The 25,103-nt window shown below is 40.5% G+C and overlaps 6 protein-coding genes across 9 annotated transcripts; 3 read left to right on the forward strand and 3 right to left on the reverse strand.

Annotated features, from left to right (window-relative positions):
* Window positions 1–1,666: 1,666 nt before the first annotated feature.
* Window positions 1,667–2,392, forward strand: LOC135630808 (pathogenesis-related protein 1-like). Its single transcript, XM_065138031.1, has one exon. It carries the CDS (start codon window positions 1,735–1,737, stop codon window positions 2,221–2,223), a length of 489 nt encoding a protein of 162 aa, XP_064994103.1. The 5' UTR covers window positions 1,667–1,734; the 3' UTR covers window positions 2,224–2,392.
* Window positions 2,393–2,972: 580 nt separating this feature from the next.
* Window positions 2,973–3,690, reverse strand: LOC135630809 (pathogenesis-related protein 1-like). Its single transcript, XM_065138032.1, has one exon. The coding sequence runs from the start codon at window positions 3,633–3,635 to the stop codon at window positions 3,147–3,149; it is 489 nt and encodes a 162-aa protein (XP_064994104.1). The 5' UTR covers window positions 3,636–3,690; the 3' UTR covers window positions 2,973–3,146.
* Window positions 3,691–7,810: 4,120 nt separating this feature from the next.
* On the reverse strand, window positions 7,811–8,429 carry LOC135630920 (pathogenesis-related protein 1-like). Its single transcript, XM_065138229.1, has one exon. The coding sequence runs from the start codon at window positions 8,393–8,395 to the stop codon at window positions 7,829–7,831; it is 567 nt and encodes a 188-aa protein (XP_064994301.1). The 5' UTR covers window positions 8,396–8,429; the 3' UTR covers window positions 7,811–7,828.
* A 2,341-nt stretch (window positions 8,430–10,770) lies between these two features.
* LOC135630993 (fatty acid elongase 3-like) lies at window positions 10,771–11,995 on the reverse strand. Its single transcript, XM_065138340.1, has one exon. It carries the CDS (start codon window positions 11,963–11,965, stop codon window positions 11,039–11,041), a length of 927 nt encoding a protein of 308 aa, XP_064994412.1. The 5' UTR covers window positions 11,966–11,995; the 3' UTR covers window positions 10,771–11,038.
* A 672-nt stretch (window positions 11,996–12,667) lies between these two features.
* LOC103975646 (uncharacterized) lies at window positions 12,668–16,241 on the forward strand. 4 transcript variants are annotated; one of them, XM_065139674.1, is made up of 3 exons: window positions 12,668–12,797; window positions 13,498–14,173; window positions 16,035–16,241. In XM_065139674.1, exons 2-3 carry the CDS (start codon window positions 13,520–13,522, stop codon window positions 16,224–16,226), a joined length of 846 nt encoding a protein of 281 aa, XP_064995746.1. In that variant the 5' UTR covers window positions 12,668–12,797; window positions 13,498–13,519; the 3' UTR covers window positions 16,227–16,241. The 4 variants fall into 4 exon arrangements, with proteins under 4 accessions (XP_064995746.1, XP_064995747.1, XP_064995748.1 ...); XM_065139675.1 differs by having other exon boundaries at window positions 16,042–16,101; XM_065139676.1 differs by lacking the exon at window positions 16,035–16,241 and adding an exon at window positions 15,454–15,879.
* On the forward strand, window positions 16,232–24,775 carry LOC103975645 (uncharacterized). The gene is made up of 14 exons (XM_065139673.1): window positions 16,232–16,366; window positions 16,514–16,639; window positions 19,386–19,462; window positions 19,552–19,694; window positions 19,889–19,958; window positions 20,275–20,358; window positions 21,080–21,196; window positions 21,692–22,079; window positions 22,167–22,569; window positions 22,806–22,905; window positions 23,008–23,067; window positions 23,141–23,227; window positions 23,888–24,016; window positions 24,219–24,775. The coding sequence occupies exons 4-14, from the start codon at window positions 19,576–19,578 to the stop codon at window positions 24,528–24,530; spliced, it is 1,869 nt and encodes a 622-aa protein (XP_064995745.1). The 5' UTR covers window positions 16,232–16,366; window positions 16,514–16,639; window positions 19,386–19,462; window positions 19,552–19,575; the 3' UTR covers window positions 24,531–24,775.
* The last annotated feature ends 328 nt before the right edge of the window (window positions 24,776–25,103 follow it).

Here is a 25,103-nt window from a genome sequence, read left to right on the forward strand (position 1 = left end):
CCTCCGATGCTTAAGTTAGCGAATGGTGAATATGAAAGAAGACAATAATATCATGAGTGTAAATGAAAGAGTAAAGAGGTTATTACCTACTCGACTCCCCTAACGTCTGCTCGAGATTAGTTTTTATATCTCTCTACAAATTGATCGTCCGTAGGTCTTTCACATCCGTCGATATTTTAAACAACAAAGATGTTGGCTCGTTGGCTGAGAGGTTGCGTTGGTGCCAAGAGTTGAGATGCAGTGAATGATGTTGATCCGGAAAGCTCTTTACAGGTTTATCTTCATGCGCAAGTCAACGTGGATCATACAATATAAATAACGTGAAAGCTGGCAACTTTTGCGAATCTCATGCAATCTTCTTAGCGACAATGTTTTATGGCATGGATATTCTCTCGGTGATTCACGGATGCTAATGCGTACAGCAGCAGCCAACTCTTTCGCCTTGTATACCGAACGCGAATTAATTAGCTTAAATTTGCCTTTGAGAATTTGAGTTGCGTTTCCGAAGGAGAAAGAGAAAGAAAAGAAGAGTTGACGCCATCGATAATTGGCCTAAAGTGGCGGAACTCAACTTGACAAGATCGATAACGTTTCCTTGAAGCATCCTTTCCGTCCGGGCAAATTGGGACGCCGGTCAAATGCAGAAACGTCACGCGATTTGAGTTTAGAATGGGAAACCAAATAACCAAATCGGGTTGGCTCCACAATCGCCATCAAATGATGTCATGATGAATGGTATCGATCTACATCTTCTTTCTAAACGTGCCTTCATGTTCTTTAACATTTTAGCTTTTGTCATGAAGTAAGGTTCCATGCATCTGGAAGCGCATCCATGTTCTTTGTATGGACATGGTCATACCCTGCATCACTTGAACCATGACACCAGATCACGCAGTCAATCCAGTGACGTGAAAATGGTTTCGTAGCAGCCTTTTGTTCCTGCTTCGAAGTTTCTTCGAAATGGCTTACTGCGAATCCATCTTCTACCGAATGCAAGGCCAAAGAGTAGACCACTAGGATTGTCCATATCTTAGAAGTTAAGTTTTTAGATTGAATTGGTGTCCGACTTGATATATATTAATCTTAATTAGTTTGAATCACACTTATCATTATCTGATATCGAATTCAATGAGCAAGATCTTGTTTTTTATTGGAGGAAGATTTCTCACTATATTTCTGAGTTAGGTTCGTATCGGTGTCAGTCCTCGGAATACAGAATACAAGCATAGGATAACGATGAGAAAGATAGAGGATGAAGATGCTGGAAGAGAAGAACATATCTGACTACTATCTTCTACGAAGACCGGGGATCGAGTCCGTCAACATAAAAAACAAAGGAAAAGGAAGGTGTTCATGGAGTTGGTTCATGAATAAGATCCACTTGCATCGATTCCTCGATCCATAAATATGGATTACATATAGCTCCATTACAATCACAGACAAACAAGGCGTGCAAATTTGGCTGTCGTAAGTAGTTATCGATTATAATATCCGTTCTATCATTCTTTTTATTCGTCGATCGATAAATATAGATCACATGCGGCTACATTCCGCTCACGGTTACACCAACCGTAGAAAACGTCGTTGTTGAGTTCGATCATTTCCAAGTCTTCCTCCACTTGGATCTTAATCTTTTGCGTCATTCGTCGTCTATAAATACCACAACCCTAAAGCTCTCTCTGCAACAAAGCATATAGCACTTCTAGGGCTCAAGAGAGAGATACAAACGAGAGAATGAGGTCGGCAAATTACGCTTCGGCTTTGGTGTGTGCTATGGCCTTGGCCATGGCCTGCACCACCCTCGCGCAGAACTCCCCCCAAGACTTCGTGGACGCCCACAACTCGGCCCGGGCGGCCGACGACGTTGGCCCCGTGTCGTGGGACGACAACGTCGCCGCGTACGCGCAGAACTACGCCAACGAGCGCATCGGCGACTGCCAGCTCGTGCACTCCGGCGGGCCTTATGGGGAGAACATCTTCTGGGGCTCCGGCGCCGACTTCACCGCAGCCGACGCCGTCAACAGCTGGGTCGACGAGAAGCAGTACTACGACTACGACAGCAACTCGTGCGCTGACGGCCAGGTCTGCGGCCACTACACGCAGGTGGTGTGGCGGGACTCGACGGCCATCGGCTGTGCTCGGGTGCAGTGCAACAGCGGCGCCATCTTCATCATCTGCAACTACAACCCAGCGGGCAACATCGTGGGGAAGCGCCCTTACTGAGACTACCCCATCTTACCTTCTTCTTACGTATATCTACAAGTTTGCATGTGAAATAAGGCCGGAGTACGTCTGCAGTGTTCTGTAAGAACATGGTGTATGAGTACGTATCGGCAATGTTCCAAAACACGCATCTTTATGATTCACGAATAAAATTCATGTCTTCCAATGACTTTTTGGTGTATGCGTAAGTCTGCAGTGTTCTCTAGCCATCGAGGCCTACTTGCATATGCAAAGGGGGGTAATTGTTGGGGTCAACCCATGCATAAAGGCACAAGCAACCAGGAGAGAGGAGGAGCGATCGATGGGGTTAACTTACACGCATAGATGCTAGTGGTCAAGGGAGAGGAAGGGATGAACGTCGAGACTAACTCATGCTTAGAGGCATAGGCAATAAAGGGAGGTGACCGAGGCAGTCAACCACGATGTGCCTAAAGCCACAGGTGACCAAGGGAGGACGGTTGGCGGGCGGAGAGTAGTAGTTAACAAGGGTAGGATAGCTCTTTTGAAAAAAAAAATGATATCTAATTTTTTTAAAAAAAATTAGAGTGATAAAATTCTTAAATTTAGAGTTTTTTATTTTTTATTTTTTATTTGAGAATTCGCCATGAAATATGTATGGATAATTGTGGAAGGAAGAAGAATTAGCGAATAAGTGTGATGAGCAAAGTAGCAGCTGTCCTTGCAACCTGAAACTTAACATATGCTTCATCGATGCGTTCCTCTTTGATCCCAAAAGCCATTCAAAGACATGAAATAATACGTGAAATAATATAACCATGCATGTTTGAGTACATTAATTGCCTACGTATTCATGCACCATGTTCTTACAGAACACGGCAGACAGACTCGGGGCTTTATTTCACATGCATGCTCGCAGCTATAGCTTCCCTCAACAATGTTACAGGGAAGAAGATAGGGTGGTCTCAGTAAGGGCGCTCCCCCACGATGTTGCCCGCCGGGTTGTAGTTGCAGATGATGAAGATGGCGCCGCTGTCGCACTGCACCCGAGCACAGCCGATGGCCGTCGAGTCCCGCCACACCACCTGCGTGTAGTGGCCGCAGACCTGGCCGTCAGCGCACGAGTTGCTGTCGTAGTCGTAGTACTGCTTCTCGCCGACCCAGCTGTTGACGGCGTCGGCTGCGGTGAAGTCGGCGCCGGAGCCCCAGAAGAGGTTCTCCCCGTAAGGCCCGCCGGAGTGCACGAGCTGGCAGTCGCCGATGCGCTGGTTGGCGTAGTTCTGCGCGTACGCGGCGACGTTGTCGTCCCACGACACGGGGCCAACGCCGACGGCCGCCCGGGCTGAGTTGTGGGCGTCCACGAAGTCTTGGGGGGAGTTCTGGGCGAGGGTGGTGCAGGCCATGGCCAAGGCCATAGCACACACCAAAGCCGAAGCGTAATTTAACGACCTCATTATCTCTTCCTCTCTCTCACTCTAGATGGGATAAACGTTTTGTGGCAAGGAGAGCGTTGGGGTTGTGGCATTTATTGACGATGAACGGTGCAGAAATCAACATCTATGTGGACAAAAGCTTTGGGTAGAATCGTCAAAGTGGATCGCCAGTTTTTTCTACAGCTGATTTGTCGATTGTAGGAAGGGAGCTGCAGATGGTATGTATGCGTTGATTGATCTAGAAGATAGACGAAGAAGAACAGTATTGATCTTATCAACGTAAGTCTATGCAAACCATTTTTTAGGTTTTGGAGGCGACTTCTATATCACCAACCAACAAGAAGTTACAGCTTGACTTGTCAAAAATCACCAACCAACCATCTTTTAGTGTCTTGTATTTACCCGATGACTCTCATGTCTGCCCTTAAAACTCTTTACTTACTGACATTAACATGCTTCAAGAATCCATTGTGAAGTTAGAATCACATGTGACAGACATGTACTTATCTCCCAACATCTTCGGGTGTTTCTTCTTGTCTTGCGCGATCCATGGAGATAAACGCTGCGCATCGCAGTTGAGTCCTTCGTCTTGCGTACGTGATCCATGGCAACGTCATGCATCACACCATGGTGCCCATCTCGTGCTACTCGTCACCGACCAACATGATGCACATCTAGAAGTGCATATATACCCTAATCTAGCTTAATCAAATCGGACAAGAAGTAATGTGTGTGGCGACTCCAAACTCTAAAACCTATGCTCGACTTATGACTCGCCAACCCAAGTCAACTCAAGTCGTCGCAAGTGGCGACCCAAGACTCGGCATAGCTCAAAGATGTCAAAGATACTCAAGGATGTCAATTTTCTAGATATTCGTCTTAACTTGATATCTACAGACACACTTGATGATGAGGGATTTACCCTCTATTTTGGTGAAAGCAAATGAAAGCTCACTAAAAGTTCTCTAGTTATATCGAGAGAAAAGAAGTTTAACTCTTTTTATATCATGGAAGCTAAGTTATACAGAGAAGAGATTAATGTAATTCAGAAGGGTGAAAGTATAGATCTTTGGCATAAGAGGCTTAGTTATATGGACTTTAAACTCTTGCTAGAAAGCAGTTCTTACTAGAGTTGCAATGTATATCTATTAAATCTTGTGATCATTGCTTAGTTGGAAAAACATATAGAGTTATCTTTCATACATATTCATCATCTAAAAGATAATATATCATTGATTTGATTCATAATGATATTTGTACTATGCAAACTAGAACTTTTGGATGTGCTATTTATTTTGTTACTTTCATTGATGACCATTTTAGAAAAGTGTGAACTTTTGCTTTGAAATCTAAAGATCAGGTACTAGATATTTTCAAAGAATTTCATGTCAGTGTTAAAAGAGAAACTAACAAAAAGCTAAAGGATAATGGTGGTGAGTACAAGGGTCCTTTTGAGAATTACTGCAAAGTTCATGGGTATCAGGCTTAAGAAAACAGTTCGTAAAACTCCTCAGCAAAGCATTGTGGTAGAAAGGATGAACAAAACAATTAAAGAATGGATTAGGTGTATGCTTTCTCACGCTAAGTTACCTAAGTCATTTTGGGGGAGGCTTTGAGAACTACAATTGACCTTATAAATCTTTCTTCATTAGTTCCTATGAAAGGTGATATTCTAGAGAGAGTATGAAAATGAAAAGATATATCTTATAATTATTTGAGAGTCTTTGGTTGTAAAACAATTGTTCATATTCTCAAATATGAAAGGTACAAGCTTGATAATAAGGCAAAAGCATGTATCTTCTTGGGATATGGTCATGAAGAGTTTGAGTACAGATTATGAGATTCAGTGAACAAGAAGAATATTAGAAGCAGAGATGTTATATTTCTTGAAGACCAATTGTTTGATGATGGTGATAATATTGAGAAGCCAAAAACCTTTATTTATATTCCTTGAAGTTTGGATCTAGTTCCTTCACTTGTAGTTCATGATGATCATAGGGGAGATGAATAAGAAGATCATGGTGAAAATGTTAGTGATGATGCTCCTACAATTGATTATGTTAAACCAACTAAACAAGTACCTCCACCACCAGTTGAGATTTCATTGAGAAGATCCACAAGAGAACAACAACAATCTACAATATATCCTCAACATGAGTATGTTATGCTTACTGACGAGGGAGAGCCAGAAACTTAACAAGAAGCAATTCTACATTAGCATAAGAATAAGTGGATTAAAGCCATATAAGAAGAAATGAGATCTTTATTTGAGAACCACACATATGATTTAGTAAAGTTGCGTAAAGAGAAAAAATCTCTCAAGAATAAATGAGTTTATAAATTGAAGACTGAAAATAATAGCTCACAACAAAGATACAATGCACAATTAGTTGCGAAAGGATTCAGTCAGAAGGAATATTGACTTTGAAGAAATATTTTCTCCTGTGGTGAAAATGTCCTCTATCCGAGTTGTTCTTGGTTTGACTACCCGCTTGAATTTAAAAGTTGAGCAACTTGATGTGAAAATAATATTTCTTTATAGTGACTTAGAAGAAGAAATTTACATGGAGCAATCAGAAGATTTCAAAGTCAAGAGAAAAGAAAATCTGGTGTGTAAGCTTAAGAAAAGCTTATATGGACTCAAACAAGCACTTAAATAGTGGTATAAGAAGTTTGATTCCTTTATGATAAGCCAAGGGTATAATAGAATCATATCTGATCATTGTGTATGTATGAAGAAATTTTCAGATAATGTTTATTCTTTTGCTATATATTAATGATATGCTGATTTTTGGCCGATGTTGGTAAAATTGAAAAGTTTAAAAGAGAGCTAAGTAAGTCTTTTGTCATGAAACAAATACTTAGCATGAATATTCTTCATGATAGGAAGAAAATAAAGATTTGACTATCTTACGAGACTTACATTGAAAAGGTTCTTGAAAGATTTAATATGAGTAAAGCTAAAGCAGTTTGTTATCCACTTGTAGGTCATTTAAAGCATAGTTTGAAACAATGTCCTACAAGTGAGAAAGAAAAAAAAAATGTCCAGAGTGTCTTACTCATCTGTAGTAGGCAGTTTGATGTATGCTATGGTTTGTACTAGGCCAGATATAACTCATGCAGTTGGAGTTGTTAACCGATTTCTCTACAATACTAGTAAGGAACATTGGGCAGCAGTGAAATAGATATTAAGATATCTAAGAGGTACTTTTCGGTTGTGTTTATGTTTTGGCAGTGAAAAACCTATGCTAGAAGGGTACATAGATGCCGGCATGGCAGGTGACATTGATTTTAAGAAGTCCACTTCGAGGTTCTTGATGACATTTGCAGGGGGAGCAGTCTCTTGGCAATCTAAGCATAATACATAGTAATTAATGAAGCCTATAAGGAAACTTTGTGAATGAAAAAGTTTTTACAAGAATTGAGCTTAAAATAGGAAGGATATATTGTTAACTATGACAGTGAGAGTGTCATTTACATCTTCAAGAATTCAATACATCATTCTATATCTAAGCATATTGAAGTAAGTTATTACAAGATTCGCGATGTGCTTGAGATTAAAGAATTATAGTTGGAAAAATTGTATACCAATGAGAATAGACCAGATATGTTAATAAAATTTTTACCTAAAAAAAAGCTTGAAGCATATAGGTAAAGAGTGGGCTTAGTATAGCTCACCATATGAGCTGTAGGAGGAGAATTATTGGGTCCAACCCATATGTGGGTTTGGACTTTGACAATTGGATCTTGGAGACAAATTCAGTAATTAAAAGGAAAAAAAGGGAAAAAATAGATGTGCGTAGTTGAGGGCAGCGAAGGGATTGCCAAACTTTGTCAATTTTGGCCCAAATTATATGTAGAGAATCCTTGCAGCAAGCTCTACATTCCTTACGGTGCTGATCTACAGTTTATCCTCTCTGAGGTATACTCATTTGGTGGACCTAAACTTTTTCTTTGATAAGATCTATCAATGTGATGATGATATGCTATTCTTGAGTCAAGATATATGGTCTTAATGTTATTATAATCCTCTTGTTATTTTAGAGAAGATTTATTACAAATATATTATCATTACTATTGATAGTGAAAGTTTGAGGTAAACTACTGTCTCGTGGTTTTTTCCGCATTCGGTTTTCACGTAAAAATTTAGTCTCATTTTGTGATTGATTATTGTTCTATTGTTTATGTTATTCTGTTTAATATATATTTTTATATTAAGTTGTTATTTTTATGAGGAATCCATTTTGATACATAAAGAGGGAAAAAGAATATTTCACTATAACATATTTTTTCCTAGTAGGGCGCACCCCCATAATGTTGCCCGGTGGGTTGTAGTTACATATGATGAAGATGGCGCCGCCGTCGCACTGCACCCGAGCACAGCCGATGGCCGTCGAGTCCTGCCACACCACCTGCGTGTAGTGGCCGCAGACCTGGCCGTCAGCGCACGAGTTGCTGTCGTAGTCGTAGTACTGCTTCTCACCGACCCAGCTGTTGACGGCGTCAGCTGCGGTGAAGTTGGCGCCGGAGCCCCAGAAGAGGTTCTCCCCGTAAGGCCCGCCAGAGTGCACGAGCTGGCAGTCGCCGATGCGCTGGTTAGCGTAGTTCTGCGCGTACGCGGCGACTTTGTCGTCCCACGACACGGGGCCAACGCCGACGGCCGCCCGGGCCGAGTTGTGGGCGTCCACGAAGTCTTGAGGGGAGTTCTGCGCGAGGGTGGTGCAGGCCATGGCCAAGGCCATAGCACACACCAAAGCCGAAGCGTACTTTGCCGACCTCATTATCTCTTCCTCTCTCTCACTCTAGAAGGGATAAACGTTTTGTGGCAAGGATAGCGTTGGGGTTGTGGTATTTATTGACGATGAACGGTGCAGAAATCAACATCTATGTGGACAAAAGCTTCGAGTAGAATCGTCAAAGTGGATCGCCAGTTTTTTCTACAGCTGATTTGTCGATTGTAGGAAGGGAGCTGTACATGGTATGTATGCGTTGATTGATCTAGAAGATAGACGAAGAACAGTGTTGATCTTATCGACGTCAGTCTATGCAGACCATTTTTTAGGTTTTGGAGGCGACTTCTACATCCCTAACCAACAAGAAGTTACAGCTTGACTTGTCAAAAATGCAGAGTCATGGAAGGAGGACGTGAAGCGATTGGTAATTTTCAGTATAAGAGAAAATGACTTCAGCACATTCCTGTCGTTGGGATTGGTAAATATTTTATTTTTTTTGGAGAAATTTTTTTTATATATAAAGAAAATTCTAAAAAATAATATTTAGTCTTTTTAAAATATATCTCTAGATTTTTATAGAGGTGAGGAGGAGGAATATTTTAGAAAGTGAGTTCTCTAGGATTTCTAGATAGAATGAAAGAAAATATATAAATTATTCGAGATTTATATAAGGGGGTATATATAGAGATTATGCTTGAGTGAGAGTTGTTAAATCATGTTAAATATTACTTTAATTTTCTATCGATCTCTACAATTTCTAATAATCCGAGAAATCCTCTCTCCCTTTCCAACACTTAGATATACCTGCTTAAGGCAGTAGTGTCTTGTATTTACCCAATGACTCTCATGTTTGCCCTTAAAACTCTTTATTTACTGACATTAACGTGCTTCAAGAATCCATTGTGAAGGTAGAATCACACGTGACAGACATGTACTTCTCTCCCAACATCTTTGGGTGTTTCTTCTTGTCTTGCGCGATCCATGGAGATAAACGCCGCGCATCGCAGTTGAGTCCTTCGTCTTGCGTGGAAATGCATATGTACCTAATCTAGCTTAATCTTTGGAAATGCATATGTACCTAATTTAGCTTAATCAAATCGGACAAGAAGTAATACGTGTGGCGAGTCCAAACTCCAAAACCTATGCTTGAGTCATGAGTCGACAACCCAAGTCAAGTCAAGTCAAGTCAAGTCGTCGCAAGTGGCGAGATCCATCCAGAACGCCGCCCCGTTGTGTCCATCACCAGTCAATACCAATTCAGACACGATTCACATCGACTCTTGCGTGCGTCGCCCGGAACGGAAATATCTCGGACGAGTTCACAAGAAAATATCTCTGATCGCTCCGTGATCGACGCCAAGCTTGGAATAAACGCTTCTTCTGCGTATCCACCCGAAGCAGAGCTCAAGTCCCGACCTGAGTCGTAGCTTCGGTCTACCACCCAAGTCATCCTCACCGGTCAATGCCCGCTTCCCTCTACGACTCTTCCATGTATCCACCTAAAGCACCAAGGCATATGCGATGGCAATCGATTCCTCGGCAGCGCATAGCATCCGCCATGAAACTTCGCCGGGGGTTGACGAAACGCTCGAGTTGGCCAAACAAAAGAACGTACAGTACTTGAGAGAAGCCAAGACTCTTCGGTCTGCATCACAAGCATCTAGTGTCGTAGCACGAATCATGAAGTGTCAGATGCAAAGATGTCCTTGTATTACTTACTGTTGAGAATGTGATGATGCAGCTCACAAGAAATATGCTTCCAAGTGTTCGAGGAAAGCTGATTGCTGCCCCAACATCTATGCAGCAGCGCATAGATTAACTGCTTGTGATCGAACAAGTTGTTCTCGTAGAACCTTGATATGTATATATGTCATCACGACTTCCACACGACTTAATGATGCGCCTACTGGCTATGTACACGTACATTGACAAAGCAGATCACAAGTATGCATTTCCATCATCGTTTCTCTCGTACTAAAAGAAAGGCCCACCGTAATGATCTTACATTGTTCATTTCATGAAACTGCTCGATCGACACTTTAAGCCCAAAACTCGTGCCTGATGCGAATCCGAATTAATTTATTTTTGAATGATCACTCTCTGTCGAAGATTTTGTCGAATGATTTGGTATTGTGGTTGAAGAACTGGTTCTCATTTTCTGCAATGAAAGTCAAAAAAAATTTTCGAAAACAATCAAAGGGATACTACATATTACTCTTGTAATTTCATAAGGTTATAAATTTTAACCCGATGAAACTATCTTTTTAGTCCTAAAGTTTAATATTTTACTTCTGTAAGTATAGCGATTCTAATATAAATTTTAAAAGTATAAAGATCGGGATACTAAAGATAACTAATTATAAAAGATAATTTATAATTAATTTATAACTGAAATATGTCTAAAATATAAGCAGTAGAAAAAGTGGAAATAAAAGATCGATTCTTGCTCTCACATTATACAAAATGTAGTCGCTTTGGTACTCTCGACTCAAATCTGTGCAAAGGATAATCTTTATTTATTTATTAGTTTGTTTCTGATTTTTTTTCCCTTTTCTGGAGTAGCAACTGCAAATGGAAATTTGCAAGATCCCGTTTTATATTCTGTATAAAGAGGAGATTTTATTTGGAACGGAAATAACGTTGAGCCTCGACTTCAATTCTCTGCGATGAATGGTAGGTCACGTTTTCTTTTCATGTCCGAATCCTCCAAGATCGCACTTTGGGTGTGAGAGCAGTCGAAATGGCGGTCGTCGTCCTCCAAGCCCAGCTTTTCTTCGTCTTCGTGCCGGTGTGGACATAGCAGTAGACGAAGAGCAGCAGGAGGGCGGCGTTGAGCACCAAGTTGACGACCCACGCTTGGATCCCGTTGCACCCGCCCTTGGCGAAGTGCAGCAGCAGCATCGCGAGGTGGCACGCCAGATTGCACCCCATCAGCGCCGCCTGGCACGGTAGCACCACTGCCGCAGCGTCGTCTCCTCCTCCGCCGCTGCCTCTCCTGACACCGACCCAGAAGCGGTAGCCGAAGACCACCACCTGGGCGGCGGTGGCCGACAGGATGGCCACGACCTGGAAGGACTGGGAGAACTCGAGCCAGAGGAAGGACATGCACAGGAGGGCGGAGTGGCGGAGCACCGCGGCGCGGGGCCCGGGGCGGAGGCGGAGGATGGCGAGGAAGGTGCGGAGGAGGTGGAGGAAGCGGGAGAGGTAGAAGGCGTAGGACCAGAAGAAGATGCGGCCAAAGGGGCGGGTGCCGAGTGGGAAGCAGAGGAGCCACTGCAGCGGGGTGGTGCGGGCGCGGCCGTGTTGCCAGAACAAGCGCGCGTCGCGGATCTCGGTGGCCACGGAGAGCAGGAGGCCGAGGAAGATGACGGTGGAGGCGAAGGCCATGGCGAGGGAGTGGAGGGCGGGGAGGGGTCCCAGGGGGACGGGGCGGCGCTGCCGGACAAGCCAGAGGACGACGCGGAGGGCAGCGACAGCGAGAGTGTAGGTGGCGACGGAGCAGATAAGGAAAGGCCAGGTGGAGCCCCAGGACTCGGCATGGCTCCACCGGAAGCCCACGATGGCGGGGTGCTCCGCCAGCCAGTACGTCGCCACTCTCCACCACCTCTTCATCACCATGGCCGAACCAAGCACTCCTCTTCCTGAGCTGAAAGGAACGAGAAATGGCCTTCCCCAGGGGTTACCAAACGGAAGTGATGGACGAGAAAGGATTGGTGGGTGAGAAATCGAACAGGAAGAAGGATTGGTCGGTGAGAGACACTGATGAAAAATCAGCATCATCGACACCCCATAAGAACAGAAGGGAAAAAGAAAACTTCACCACCAACAACTTTTCTCATGACAAAGCTCCAAATACCACGTACGAAAAACTTGTTCCCATTGGACATGTACTCAATTGTCAGCGAACTCCTAAGCTACGATCGTTGACTTTATACAAACAGTAATTATAGTAGTAAAGAATGTATATCATAATGAACTTGCTTTGCGTTATACCATTGCAAAAAATGCTTTAAAAATAGTGTCTCCACTTGCCTACAATATTCTCAATCACATTCAACGCATATGAACATACGTGGTGGTTACATCTGGGCTTGATATAGTATTTGCTTATATATATATATATATATATATATATATATATTCAATTATCTAATTTGAATAATATTTATGCAGATTAAAATTGTGCCCGGGCCGGATGGAATCTGGGCTTTGACAAGATCCGCTACGGTGACGCACAGCTATTTCGTTGGTTTGAGGGCCGTTGGTGGATCCGAAACCCATTAGAATAAGATCCGAATTCGGTGATAAGATCTGGAAGCTTCCTCCCCACCTGGTTGGTGGCCGCGTCGGCCCGTCGCCCCCCTTCTTTTGTTCCTTCCGTCTTCTTTCTAATTCGCAACCTTTCCGATCCCTCGCCGACTCTTCCCGCAGCTTTCGTCGCTCGATTCAGGTACTGATCTGTTCCCCTCTCTTGAATTCGATCAAGCGTTTGTTTCCCGTGTGGATTTTATTCGACATAGGTTTCATCCTTGCCCCCTTACCACGGTTCTAAATCGTTTCTTCGTTCTTGATTTGAACCCTAGAATGATGGATGCCTTCCATCTTTTTTTTTTTCCGATCTTTAAGAGCTTTTCTTTGGATTCGTTGTGTTCTAATTCCCGATACGTCGATATTGGTTCGTGATCATCGGTCCTTTTGTGTTGCTAATTCTTTGTATTTCGTGATCATTGTTGGATGCCAGATCATCCAAATCTCTGAATATCCTTCGCATATTTTGTTGAACAAAGCTCTGAGGGTATCCATTGATGCCGCCAATTGGGTTTAGGATTCTTTCTTGTTGGTTAAATCGAACTTGGTTTTTTTTTTTTTTTTTTTTTTCTGGTGTCTTATCAGGGTTTGATACTTAATTTTTAGTCGTTGGTGTTATAAATTCTTCATATTTATCGGTCATCTTTGCATGTTGGTGTATGCCTGGGGTTTTCCATTGCCTATCGTGCCACTAACCGGATTTAGGGTTTTTATTTCTTTCTTTGTGGTTTTTGTTTATCTAAACTGATTCTTGAATGTAAATGTTAAAATTTTGAGGTTTTTTAGTTAGATTTATCCACGGAACGTGGTTTTGACGCCTTTCTTCCGTCTTCTGTTGCAAGCTTCTTTTGCAACTTCAACCAGATGGCCAGTGGGTTTGGGGAGTCATCGTCCGGTAGAGATCCTCAGAACTCTTCGTTCGGGGAAAGCAGTAGCAACAATGATGCTGGCAGCTTTGAATGTAACATCTGCTTCGAGCTGGCCCAGGATCCGGTGGTCACCCTCTGTGGTCACCTCTTTTGCTGGCCCTGCCTATACAAATGGCTCCATGGCCATGCCCAGTCTTCTGAATGCCCTGTTTGCAAGGCCATCGTCGAAGAAGAGAAGTTAGTTCCTCTTTATGGCCGGGGGAAGAACTCTACAGATCCACGGTCCAAGTCCATGCCGGGCATGAACATTCCCCATCGCCCAGCTGGGCAGAGGCCAGCGACAGCACCCCCGCCGGACCCGAACAATTTCCATCATGCTAACCCATGGTTCATGGGTGGAGCCCCTGTCGCTAGCACGAGATTCGGGAACTTCACGTTCTCTGCAGCTATTGGTGGCTTGTTCCCACTTCTGAGCTTTCAGGTTCATGGAATTCCTGATGCGACTGCCTACGGTCCCGGTGCAGGGTTCCCCTATGGGTATGGCAATGCATTTCATGGTGGGCATGTTCACGGATTCCCGCGGCATGTGCAACATGGACAACAGGCTGATGTATATCTGAAGGCACTGTTACTTCTTGTTGGTGCTCTGGTAATCGCCAGCCTTGTTTGGTTTTAGGCAGTTTGTAATAGTCATCTTGCTGATATTGATAGATGAGTCGTATTTCATGTAAACATGCTGCGTGCATTGAAGTACTGCCATTGTTGCCCACTTGCTCTGTGGTCGTAAAATTTACAATGTTAGTTGGCGTTTACGTTCATGTTAAATTGTTGATGAAATGTCCTATTGAAAATTGTTGTCATTGGGATGTAGTAACAAAACCACGATTTTAGAGTGCTATTATCGGTTGTTAAACGGTAACATGTTTACCTAGGCTGTGTTACATTGTTCTTAATTTGATAATTGGACATGTACTGATGGATTGACTTCCACGAGATTGTGCTACTTTTATAAAGACTATAGTTGATTTTGTGTTCATTCTAGTGGCTAGTTCAATATTATTTTTTTGCTTTCACTTGTTTAGATAATAAATTAGGCAAAATTTTCATGTACGTCACAGTTCTCGCAAATCATGGTCATCGTCTGGTTTATTTCTGTAGAGTTAGTGGTTCTGTAGAGATCTGAATATGATCACAAATCTCTGTCATAGCTTGGCAAGTATCTAGTTGAGGAGAGGGTTAATGATATAAAGATGTACTTAGTACACGGCAATAAGGAAGAGTTAGAGATTATAAAATAATGGAATAAACAAGAATATAAGGTAAAGGAAATAGGGCTTGGAGCAACTATTGCTTTCTTCAATGTAGGAAACTAAAAAAAAAATCTTCATCCAAATGGTAGACTTTTAATAACATTTATTGTGCACATCTATAGAGCACATACACACAATAATTATATCCTTTTACAGTCCCATTAAATCTAAGTCTTTAATTGTATCAATTCCTCATCAAGCATATCACTATGTTAAGAATAAGAAAAAAACATGAACCCTGTGCACGAGGTCTAGAGAGAGTCGATGTAAGGTAATTTTACCATTGTGCCATGGTTCTCCTACGAGTAGGACGCTACCCTTCATTGTATTATTCTTAATGCGAATGCTTGCATGGTCAACTTACCAGACTGTTAGAACAATAATCAGCTTCAGAAGATAAAAGCATAAAAAGGTGAACTAGCAAAAGAAAGATAAGAATTTTAAGCAAATGCGAATAAATGAAGATCATTGTAGCTTTTTATTCTAAGAGATTCAAGGCTTATTTGCTGTGTAAGTGATCGCTCGCCTGTTTCTAATTTATTCTGATGCTTAAAAAGATATATCAGATATGTGATTGACCATTCTCATGCCTTCTGTTCCCCCTTTTCATACTTAACAGGAACCATGTCATGTATGAAGAAAAGCTCCTGTAGTTGCTTATTAGTCTCTTTGAGGTTTGAACAGCTTAAACTTCTGTTCTCCCTTCTTTCTCTTGTTAATGTGTATCTTGTAGTCTTTCAGGAAGTGCGTGATTCAAGGTTGAAAAGTGTTAAATTAGGTGGTTATCGGTTTATATTCTTTGGTTTAACCCAGATGTTATGGACCAAACAAGGTTAAAGAGGGTTAGACTTGGTATTCTTGTAGGCTGTCATTGGATTTGCTGCTGTTGTATATAGTAAGTGATGATCTACTGCTGCTAATTGCTTGAAGCAATTGTGAGGATCTGTGTAAACAGAAGAAAAATTTATTGATGCAGGAATGTGCTTTGTTGCCCTCAGATGTAAGTTCTATCTATGCATTCTAGTAAGCTAGGAACCCTTTCACAGTTGCATGTTTCAGGTTATTCTCTTCTTTTGTTGTTTTCTTTCCTGCAAGCATTCAGCTTTTATATTGTTGAATTTGAAGACACCAAAACATTGAAAACTATTAAAAGAATCTGGAGAGGAGAACCAGAAGTCAGAATCTTGTTCTGCTTTTTAGTTTACAGATGATGATGTCTTCTCCATTGGAGATCTACATGTCAGCTTGTTGAGCCAGCCATGGATGGTGGAATTACATCGAAGACTTGAGTTCCATGGATGCACTGCTTCATCGCCACTCCACCTCTCCTATAATCAACCACTACTGTGGCAGCTGCTGGAAGTTGCTTTTTGCCTCCTTTTTTTTATTTGAATCAAATTCATTCTTACCAATTGCACAACAATGTATCAATCATCAGAATATCTTGACACAAATGTGGGAGATGATGCAGGTTTGACTGACATCTATGATTGCCGGGCTATTGGATTTTCATCCATGTTTGTGATACCCAAGTACAAATCCTTTCTTCCCTTCTTTTATCCTCTTGTTCGTGTGGGAGCTTAGCCTTTGATGCATAATGCACTATTTTCACATCTATTAGATTCAACATTCATCTATTTCATATTGATGGTCGATCTTGGTTGGATCAAAATCACTAGGGTTTTAAGGACGATGAAGACGACAGAAATGTGGACAAATTCTTCGAGGATTTGGGATCGGATGCGAAGCAAAAGGTATCGATCTGCGCTGATTATTGGCCTTGACACCAAAACTCAACCAGAGAGGTAACCATTAGAATGCCTTTTTACTTCCAATTTCTGTATTCTTTTACTACTTTGTTCAGAAAAAAATAGATAGAGAGAGAGAGAGAGATGAACTCAAAGGTTCCATCTCCGTACCAGCATCAATACAAATGTGTGCTTCAGCTGGATTGTGGTGGGTTGAAAGGAGTTGGAGATTAATATGCTAATTATACTTTGCCTTATATAGTTATTATCTCGATTTTTTATATTTTAAAAAATTATATTAACATATTTATAGTTAATATATCTATGTTCATTTATTCAAACATATCGATTTTACTGATGAAAATATGAAAATAAATAAAATAATAATAATTTTAATATTTTACTTGAAAATGACAGATAGTGATAGCGCTGGGTGATCTGGGTCGCTGTTGTGGATGAAGAGAATAGCGATGAGAGATGAGGATCCTTTACATCTACGTCAACATTAACATAGTTATCGAGTGATAAAAAGGTTATCGATGTAAATGTCAAGCGACGAAAGAATAGCTCGACAACTGTGTCGACATCAACATCTGCAGAGTAATCCTCACCTCTTGTCCTTGCTCTCCTCATTCACAACAACTACTCGCGGCTCCCAATGGCATCGTCATTGTTGTCATCCATTATCACTAATTAGAACATAAAATTATTTTACTGTCTTTTGTTTTTCATATTTTCGTTAGTAAAATTGATATCATTATGATAAATAGATCTCGATGTTTTACTTTCGTAATTACAAATATATCAATATAATTTTTTAAAATATAGATATCAAAATATTATAAATAATTAATTATATGAGGTAATACATAATTAATCCAAATTAGATCATTCTGTCATAAACTTTAAGCGGAAAACAAAGCACCAGACAACCTTAAGTTTTGCCACTAAAATGTGGCTTTCCAGGTATCATCTCTATGCAAAACTTCTCCTCAAAAGATTCATGCTCACCCTTTGCAGCTCGTCTCATGATTACTGTGCCTTATAAATTTCCTGATATGAAGCCTCGACTATTGCGTGTATAAAATAAAATGAGCCTCAAATTGAGGAAAAATATCTTGAACTGAACCCTTGATGGCCATTGTTCAAAGTCAACTTAGGGTAATGTAATACTACTCTCCATTGGGCTCAAAAGAAATATAAAGTATTGATTCATTGGGTTCAGTGATTCGGTGTTCATGTGCATCTCATATGAATCTTATTCCTTAAAATCATGCATACGTTTTCTCATGGCTGTATGTTTTCAAGGATAAGCTTTTGATAGCTAATTGGTCATCTCTTCTTCCCAATAATTTTCTGCATACCTCACCCCATGTAATTGGTCATCTCTTCTTTTCTAAAGAGTAGAGTTATTACGTGTAGCTGATACGGACAAAAAGGCTGCTACTTGAGCTCATGCACGCTAACTCCAACATTTGTCTTGGAGCTCTGCCGGCGTTTGACCTTCGATCGCAGAGTGTTGCATGATTCAACACATGAACAGTATCTTCTCGGCTCTTATTCCTGAAAGCTCACCTAACAAAGACCTCCTCCTCCATGTGTGTTTTGGCGTTTGAGAGACTCTACCGTCTCCCTTGCATCATATGAAACGACGCCTATGTTCTTTTACCTTCGACCTAGCAGTTGTTTTGGTGCATCTCCACCCCAACCTCGGAGATCTGCAGAACAGCAGCACCGTGTTCACCTGCTGCAAGCGGTGAGGAAGAACGACGCTTCACACTGCCAACATTCTTTGCAGGATAACAGCAGTAGTAGCAGGAAAAGGATCAGGTCATCTTCCACTCCTGGAGCCTACTCTGGCTGCCATAGAAAACTCTCCAAGTTGCAGAGCCAGAGACTCTGAAAGTGAGACTTTTGCCTTCTTTCTTCTGCCCACCCCACTGGGACTTCAGAAAAGGTCAAGCTTTTTCCTGTCACAGGAGAAAAAAGAGGGAGGGCAGGTGAGTGGTGCTGACTGACCACCTTGCTCACATTGTCTCCTGCTGGTGCTAGAAACTGCCAAACCCATCCACATCATTGAAGAAGAAACAAGCTGATTCTTTGACAAACATTAAGATGTATGAAACAGAAGACATCACAAGTATCTCGAGCTTCTTTTGAGATAACTGGACCTTAACAAGAGAAAGACCACAACAGGGGCCAGCTTCATTTAGGTACCCAATGCCACTTTATCCCTCACTTTCCTCCCTTTCGAGGCTTGCTCGTCGCTAGTTTTCACCTTCCAAAAGCTCTTTACATTCTCTGGACAAAAACCTCCTTGTCCTTTCTGCTGAGATTCCTTGCTCGAGGCTTAGTTTTTCTTGTCTCCGATCCATCATCCATTGTTATCATTATTATTATGCTCCAATTACTGTGAAACCAGCAGTGGCTAAAACTTGATTTGGTACCATGCATATCAAAACCACAAAACAAAAAGAACAAAGCATCTTAAACTTCATCAAGCGAAGCGAATTTTAATTGAAATAATAATCTTGATAGTGAGCAGTAAAACTTTTCGGATGGTTAATGATGTTGTATGACTTTCAGGAAAAGTTCCACCACTTGTGTTCTGATTTCTTGAGAGGTAAACCAGAAAGGTGAACCACCCAAGAGAGGATGTCAAAGGTCAATGCCTCTGGTTGTGTGTTTGGTGGTCCTCTAAGCACTCATAGGCAGAGTTGGACTCTTCCTGTCTTAGGCTTAGAACCTTACATATTGGTTGTCTGATTGCTTGGATTGTACTGCATGTTGCACTTCACACTAGGAAGACTGATCTACTTGGTGGGAGCTGTAGAGATCTGAAGACTCGTTTGGCCATTGTTCATCTCAGCAACCTTTGAGGCAAGTGTTCTTCTTTCTCTGAAGAATCCCGGTTATTGATACGATTATGATGTGACTTCTTCCTGATCAAAGGTCCACTGATGTTTCAGCTGCTTCCACCGATCTGTGTGCTTATGGAATTCGAGGGGAAATGTTACAATATCCAAATGCAGGATGCGAAATGCCAAAGTTATTTTTTGGAGAAAATGCTTCGAGTGGACAAGATATCTTCAAGGCACAAGCGCTCCAAGAGGTAGCTGATCTCCTTCCCAGTAGTACTGTTACTGTCTATCTGCCATTTGCTAATGAAGAAAGCCACAGATTTTTTGGAAAGTTTAAGTTATATTACTGCTAGAGATAAGTGGAAGTAGTGTTCTTTCTATAGGAAAGCTATGACATTCATTTCCTAACCTATGTTTGCTTATCATTGCTGGTCTTTAATGTCAGTGAATCCTACCAGAGAAACAGAGAAGTTGAATTGGAGACTCTGCCTGGATCAATCCACCATGCTAAGCCGGTACAAGCTCATCTTTGTCCGGTGCTTTCAGTTTCCGGAACTTGAAATAAAGTTTAAGCTTTTGTGGATTTCTTTGTTTTTCTGTATATTTATGCTCTAATTTCTTGAGATCTCTCATGTTGAATATTTGGCTTTTTTTGGTTATGATCCATATGTCAATCTTGCTTTCTGGAACAATCAGATGACATTTATGTTGCATTTTTACTGTGCTTCTGAACTCTTTTGGCATGTAAGCTATGCAATCAGCAGAGTAAAGACAGCTATCTTTCATCTGTTTCATTAAGGAAGCACTTATCAGTGTTCTTTTGAATTGAAGGTCATTGGAGAGTCTACCGGTGACAGTGAGATCAGAAATAAGCCATTGCCTGAAGCTAGTGTCCGAAATTCATTGAAGTATGAGGTACTTTAGATCTGGTTTCAAGTGGCTTGATGAATTTTATCCGAGTTGTCACACAAATTATATGCTGATTTATACCCTTCTTTGATTCCAGTTACAATTTGACTACTGAAGCTTGATACAAATGCATATAAATTTACTTGTGAAGCAAATGAAATATGAACATCAATCATTGGATGTTTAATGATATTTAGCCATGGCATGAAATTCTGGTATATTTATTTGATTTCAGCATCTTTATTGGCTTTTTGTTTGATGAATTTGCTAATCATTGACTTCTCAAAAGAGGATAATTACTTCTTGTTTACTAAACAAAAACCCACTTGTAAGTGTAATTAAAGATTTTTACATCAGAGTTCATGTTCCAGGCTTTCTGCAGGTACTACAAATGGTACCTCAGGAAAAAAATTATCAGAGAAAGGGTTTAGTAGCCTGCATTACAAATGGCAAACTACTAATCTGCTCTTTGATCAGTGTCCATTTGTTTTTTTATAGTCTAATATTCTTCTTGGTAACTTATACATTGCTGAATATAGAAGATTTTTGTTTCCTTTCTTATTTCTTGTTATAATACGGGAAGCACATCTTGAGCACTATAAGGATCCTGAAAATTTACTTTATGACCAGTTTATGGTATTTCAAAATTTCTACAAGGATTGTGGTGGTCAAGTCCAAATAATATGTATTTTAGTAACTAATCCCTACTTGTTATAATATGCTGCAGATTCTGCAGCTTGAGAAGCGGCTACAAGATCAAATGATGATGCGATGTGCTTTAGAAAAGGCAATGGGATTTGGCTCTTCTGCAGTTTGCTCCTCAAATGAAAGATCAGTGCCAAAGGTAGTTCCTTTTTCTATTTCCCTGCCCACTGCTGTTTTTCTTTTCTACTAATTGCTATTGAAATTGTGAAATTATGATCTTTCTAGCCATTAAACAGTATTAATCACACTAAACAACTTGATATATATATACACACACACACACACACACACAAATATATTGGTGGGTGCTTCAAATATCCCTAATATACCTAAATTTCAGTAAACTGTGTTTTGCTTCTTACACTATGAATGACTCACAAAGCAGGAAACTTTGTAAATACTTCTTTTGTGCATTATGTAGTATACTTTATTTTCATCATTTTGATACCTATTGATATGTTATTTCGAGAGTGATGGTTAAGGTTCATCCATGACTTATTTAATGACTACTGAATATAGACTTAAGAATAGCTGATTTGTGTAAAAGTTCAATATTTTAGGTGAAAATTTTCTTGCATACTTGATATATTTACCATTTGCCGATATAGCTAATATTACTTTCTTGCGTTCTCAGCCTACAAAGGAACTGATAAGGGAGATAGCTGTATTGGAATTAGAGGTTATGCAACTAGAGCAGTATCTGTTATCACTTTATCGCAAGGCATTGAATTCCAAACCTGAGTTGCTCCACGAATCTGCAAAACTCAGAATCTCATCTAATAGAGGAAACTCAAGAGTGCAATCTAGTCAGACAGAGCTGCCTCAGAAATGGACTGCCGACTTGGTTAATGAAGGTTGTGAAATCAAGTGCCAGGAAACTCTATTAGGTCCTGGCATTCGTCGCAGCCATTCTTCTCTTTCTTACCGTGCAACTTGTTCTGCTAGGATTTCACCCTCACAAGAAAGTCTAGCTAGAGCTCTTCACTCATTCCATTCTCAACCTTTGTCTTTTCTCAAGGCAAGTAGATTTCAAGCTTTAACTTTTATCAGATCTGACTTTTGTCTTTCTTTTTCATTATATTTGTCTCGAATTGCCATTGACCAGGAAGAACAAAATGTTAATTCTGGGGTGATCAGCTTAGCCGAATATCTTGAGACTGGTATCACTGATGATGTTCCAGAGTCTCCTAATAGACTTTCGGAAGACATGGTTAGATTAATGGGTGCTGTTTATTGCAAACTTGTTGACCCTCCTTTGGTTTTTCATGGCTTTTCATCTTCTCCGGCTACGTCCTCCTCATCTATGAGTGCACTATCTCCCCACTATCCCGGAGAATTGTGGAGTCCTGGTTATAAAAGGGAATCTAATCTAGATTCTCGCTTGATAAATCCTTTTCAAGTTGAAGGACTGAAAGAATTCAGTGGACCATACAACGCAATGGTGGAGGTGCCTCTTATTCGTAGAGACCGTCAAAGACTGAGGGATGTTGAAGACATGCTACATAACTACAAGTGAGTAAATTGATCTGATAGGATACGTTTCTGTTGATCCAGCTTCAAATCATGTCAATCATCAAGCACTGTTATTTATCTGCACTTCGTTTCTCATTAGCACTATGCTGACCTTCTGTACTGCATAAAAATTTCGACAAAGTTGAAACAAATATTTGTCAAATTGTTCTTATTCTTATGATCTTTCTTATTCTTCGATAGCTGAAGCATAACATTAAATTGAAATCTTTTGACAGGTTAATCCTTCATCGGTTGGAGATAGTTGATCCAAGGAAGTTGAAAAATGATGAAAAGCTTGCCTTTTGGATAAACATACACAATGCTATAATCATGCATGTAATTTTTTTTTTCACCAGAGCTAATTCATGTTCTCCAGATAATTACTCCTAGTTGAAGAATATATTTTGCACCATATAAATTGACTTTTGTGCTCCTTAGGCATACGTCGAATATGGAATTCCCGAGGGGAATGCGAAAAAGACTTCTTTGTCGATCAAGGTACATTATCATTTTTGCTTGATCAAAATGAGAAATTAACATACATTTCCAACATGTTATTGCTTTATTCCAGGCTATGTGCTCCATAGGTGGTCGTTCTGTAAATGCAGCTATGATACAAACTTATATTCTTGGGTGCAGGACACACTATACTGGGCAGGTAAGGCTCATATTTTTTTGTCTTTATTTTCCTTCCCGCTATGATCAAGAAAAAGATTAGGTTTATGTCATTACAGGGATTCGCCAAGGCATTGCAAGATAGTTTTAACAAATCATGTTCTCACTTCCATATCTTCGTCTTCCTTGATAAAACATAATGACATGATTATTCACCTAAATCCACCATTCTTCATCTGTCAAATGTGTCAAAACAGTTACAGGCATGTAAAATTTTGGAACCGTATATATTATGAACATGTGCACCGAAGAAGGAAAAAGGATCTTTATGTTTATGAAAACAGAGAACTGATCACATAAATTGAGATCTCAATCTGACTCACTTATGCTGAAAATATGTGAAAATGAATTGGTACAGAGAACAAAGAAAGAGAAAGAAATTTAACTATAATGTAGTAATCTGCAAGGTCAAGTGAGGGAGTCAAAGCATATGTATGTGTATATGCAGAAGTAAATGCAAAGATTCACCTATCAGTACAATGACCCAAAATGTTTCAGGAATTAGTTCTGTGATCAATCTGAAACATATCCTCTAAAAGAACACATATAAGACTGGTCTAAGAATTCTGAGTCATTTGAATTGCTTTCCTGTACATTAACATTCTGGCACAAAGCTTATCAGAGTGCTCTTCATTGCTTGCAGTGGCTTCGGACATTGCTCTATCCAAGGTTGAAGCACAAGGCTGGAGTCCAATGGAAATCCTACGCAATTGAACAACCAGAACCTCTTCTACACTTTGCACTTTGTTCAGGCAGCCATTCTGATCCCGCGGTAAACTCCCTAATTGCATTACTCTCTCTCTCTCTCTCTCTCTCTCTCTCTCTCTCTGTGGCACTGCAAGTTTCATTGTGGTCTAGTTACTGCCGAGTGAGAAGTAACAAAGCTGGTGTTCTGTGAAGTCCGATTAGAAACTCGATATCCTCTGTAAACTTCAATCATTCTGAAACGGCTGCATCGTGTTTGTGTTCCTCAGGTTCGAATCTATTATTCAGATCGATTGTTCCAGCAGCTAGAATCAGCAAAGGAAGATTACATTCGTGCCACCGTTGGTATTTGGAAGGAACAGAAGATCCTTCTTCCAAAGCTCATAGATTCATATGCCAAGGACTCAAAACTAAGCTCTCAAAGATTGGTGGACATGGTTCAGTGTTACCTTCCTGAGACTCTTAGGATGGCCATGCAGAGATGCCAAAATGGCAGATCCAAGAAGACCATCGAGTGGGTTCCCCACATCTTCAGTTTCAGATACCTGCTCTCAAAAGAATTGACAAGTTACAGCAGATAGAAAGAGACTTAATAATCAGATTTGGCTGCCATGAGTGAGCTGATGGTTCCATTACTTTGTTTCTTCTTCACAGGAAAAAGGAGTTGGCAAATTTGTATATGGAGGTTGCAATGTAATTTACATGTGTATGTACAGTCCAAATGAACCTTGATCAACAAGGTCTAGTGAGTTTGCCTTTCTTTTTTTCTTTTGAGGAAATTGCATAGATTGGACTGATTAGTTTCAAGAAATGTTGGAGTTTTACATCTTCTCATGTGATCATCACTACTGTTTAGGCCCGGAAGAAGAAGGCATAGATGTCGGTGACGATGGATGGTGTTGATTAGGAGAATTGTAGCATAATATACTAAAATCCTTAACATATGTAATTATGAGGATAATCCAAGTAAAGAAAATGTGTAATTAACATATTTGATATATTATTAATATAAAGAAATTTGTATTTGTTTTCTCTTTAAAAAGTTAATAATTTTGTGTATGTGATTCAGTAAGTGGGAAATTTTTGTTTGGATTTTTCAAGGAAATTAATTTCTTTTTTTTTTGACAGATTGAGAAAATGGAATAAGAAATCGC

Source organism: Musa acuminata, chromosome BXJ3-2, assembly GCF_036884655.1.
Source record: "Musa acuminata AAA Group cultivar baxijiao chromosome BXJ3-2, Cavendish_Baxijiao_AAA, whole genome shotgun sequence".
Lineage (NCBI taxonomy): Eukaryota > Viridiplantae > Streptophyta > Magnoliopsida > Zingiberales > Musaceae > Musa > Musa acuminata.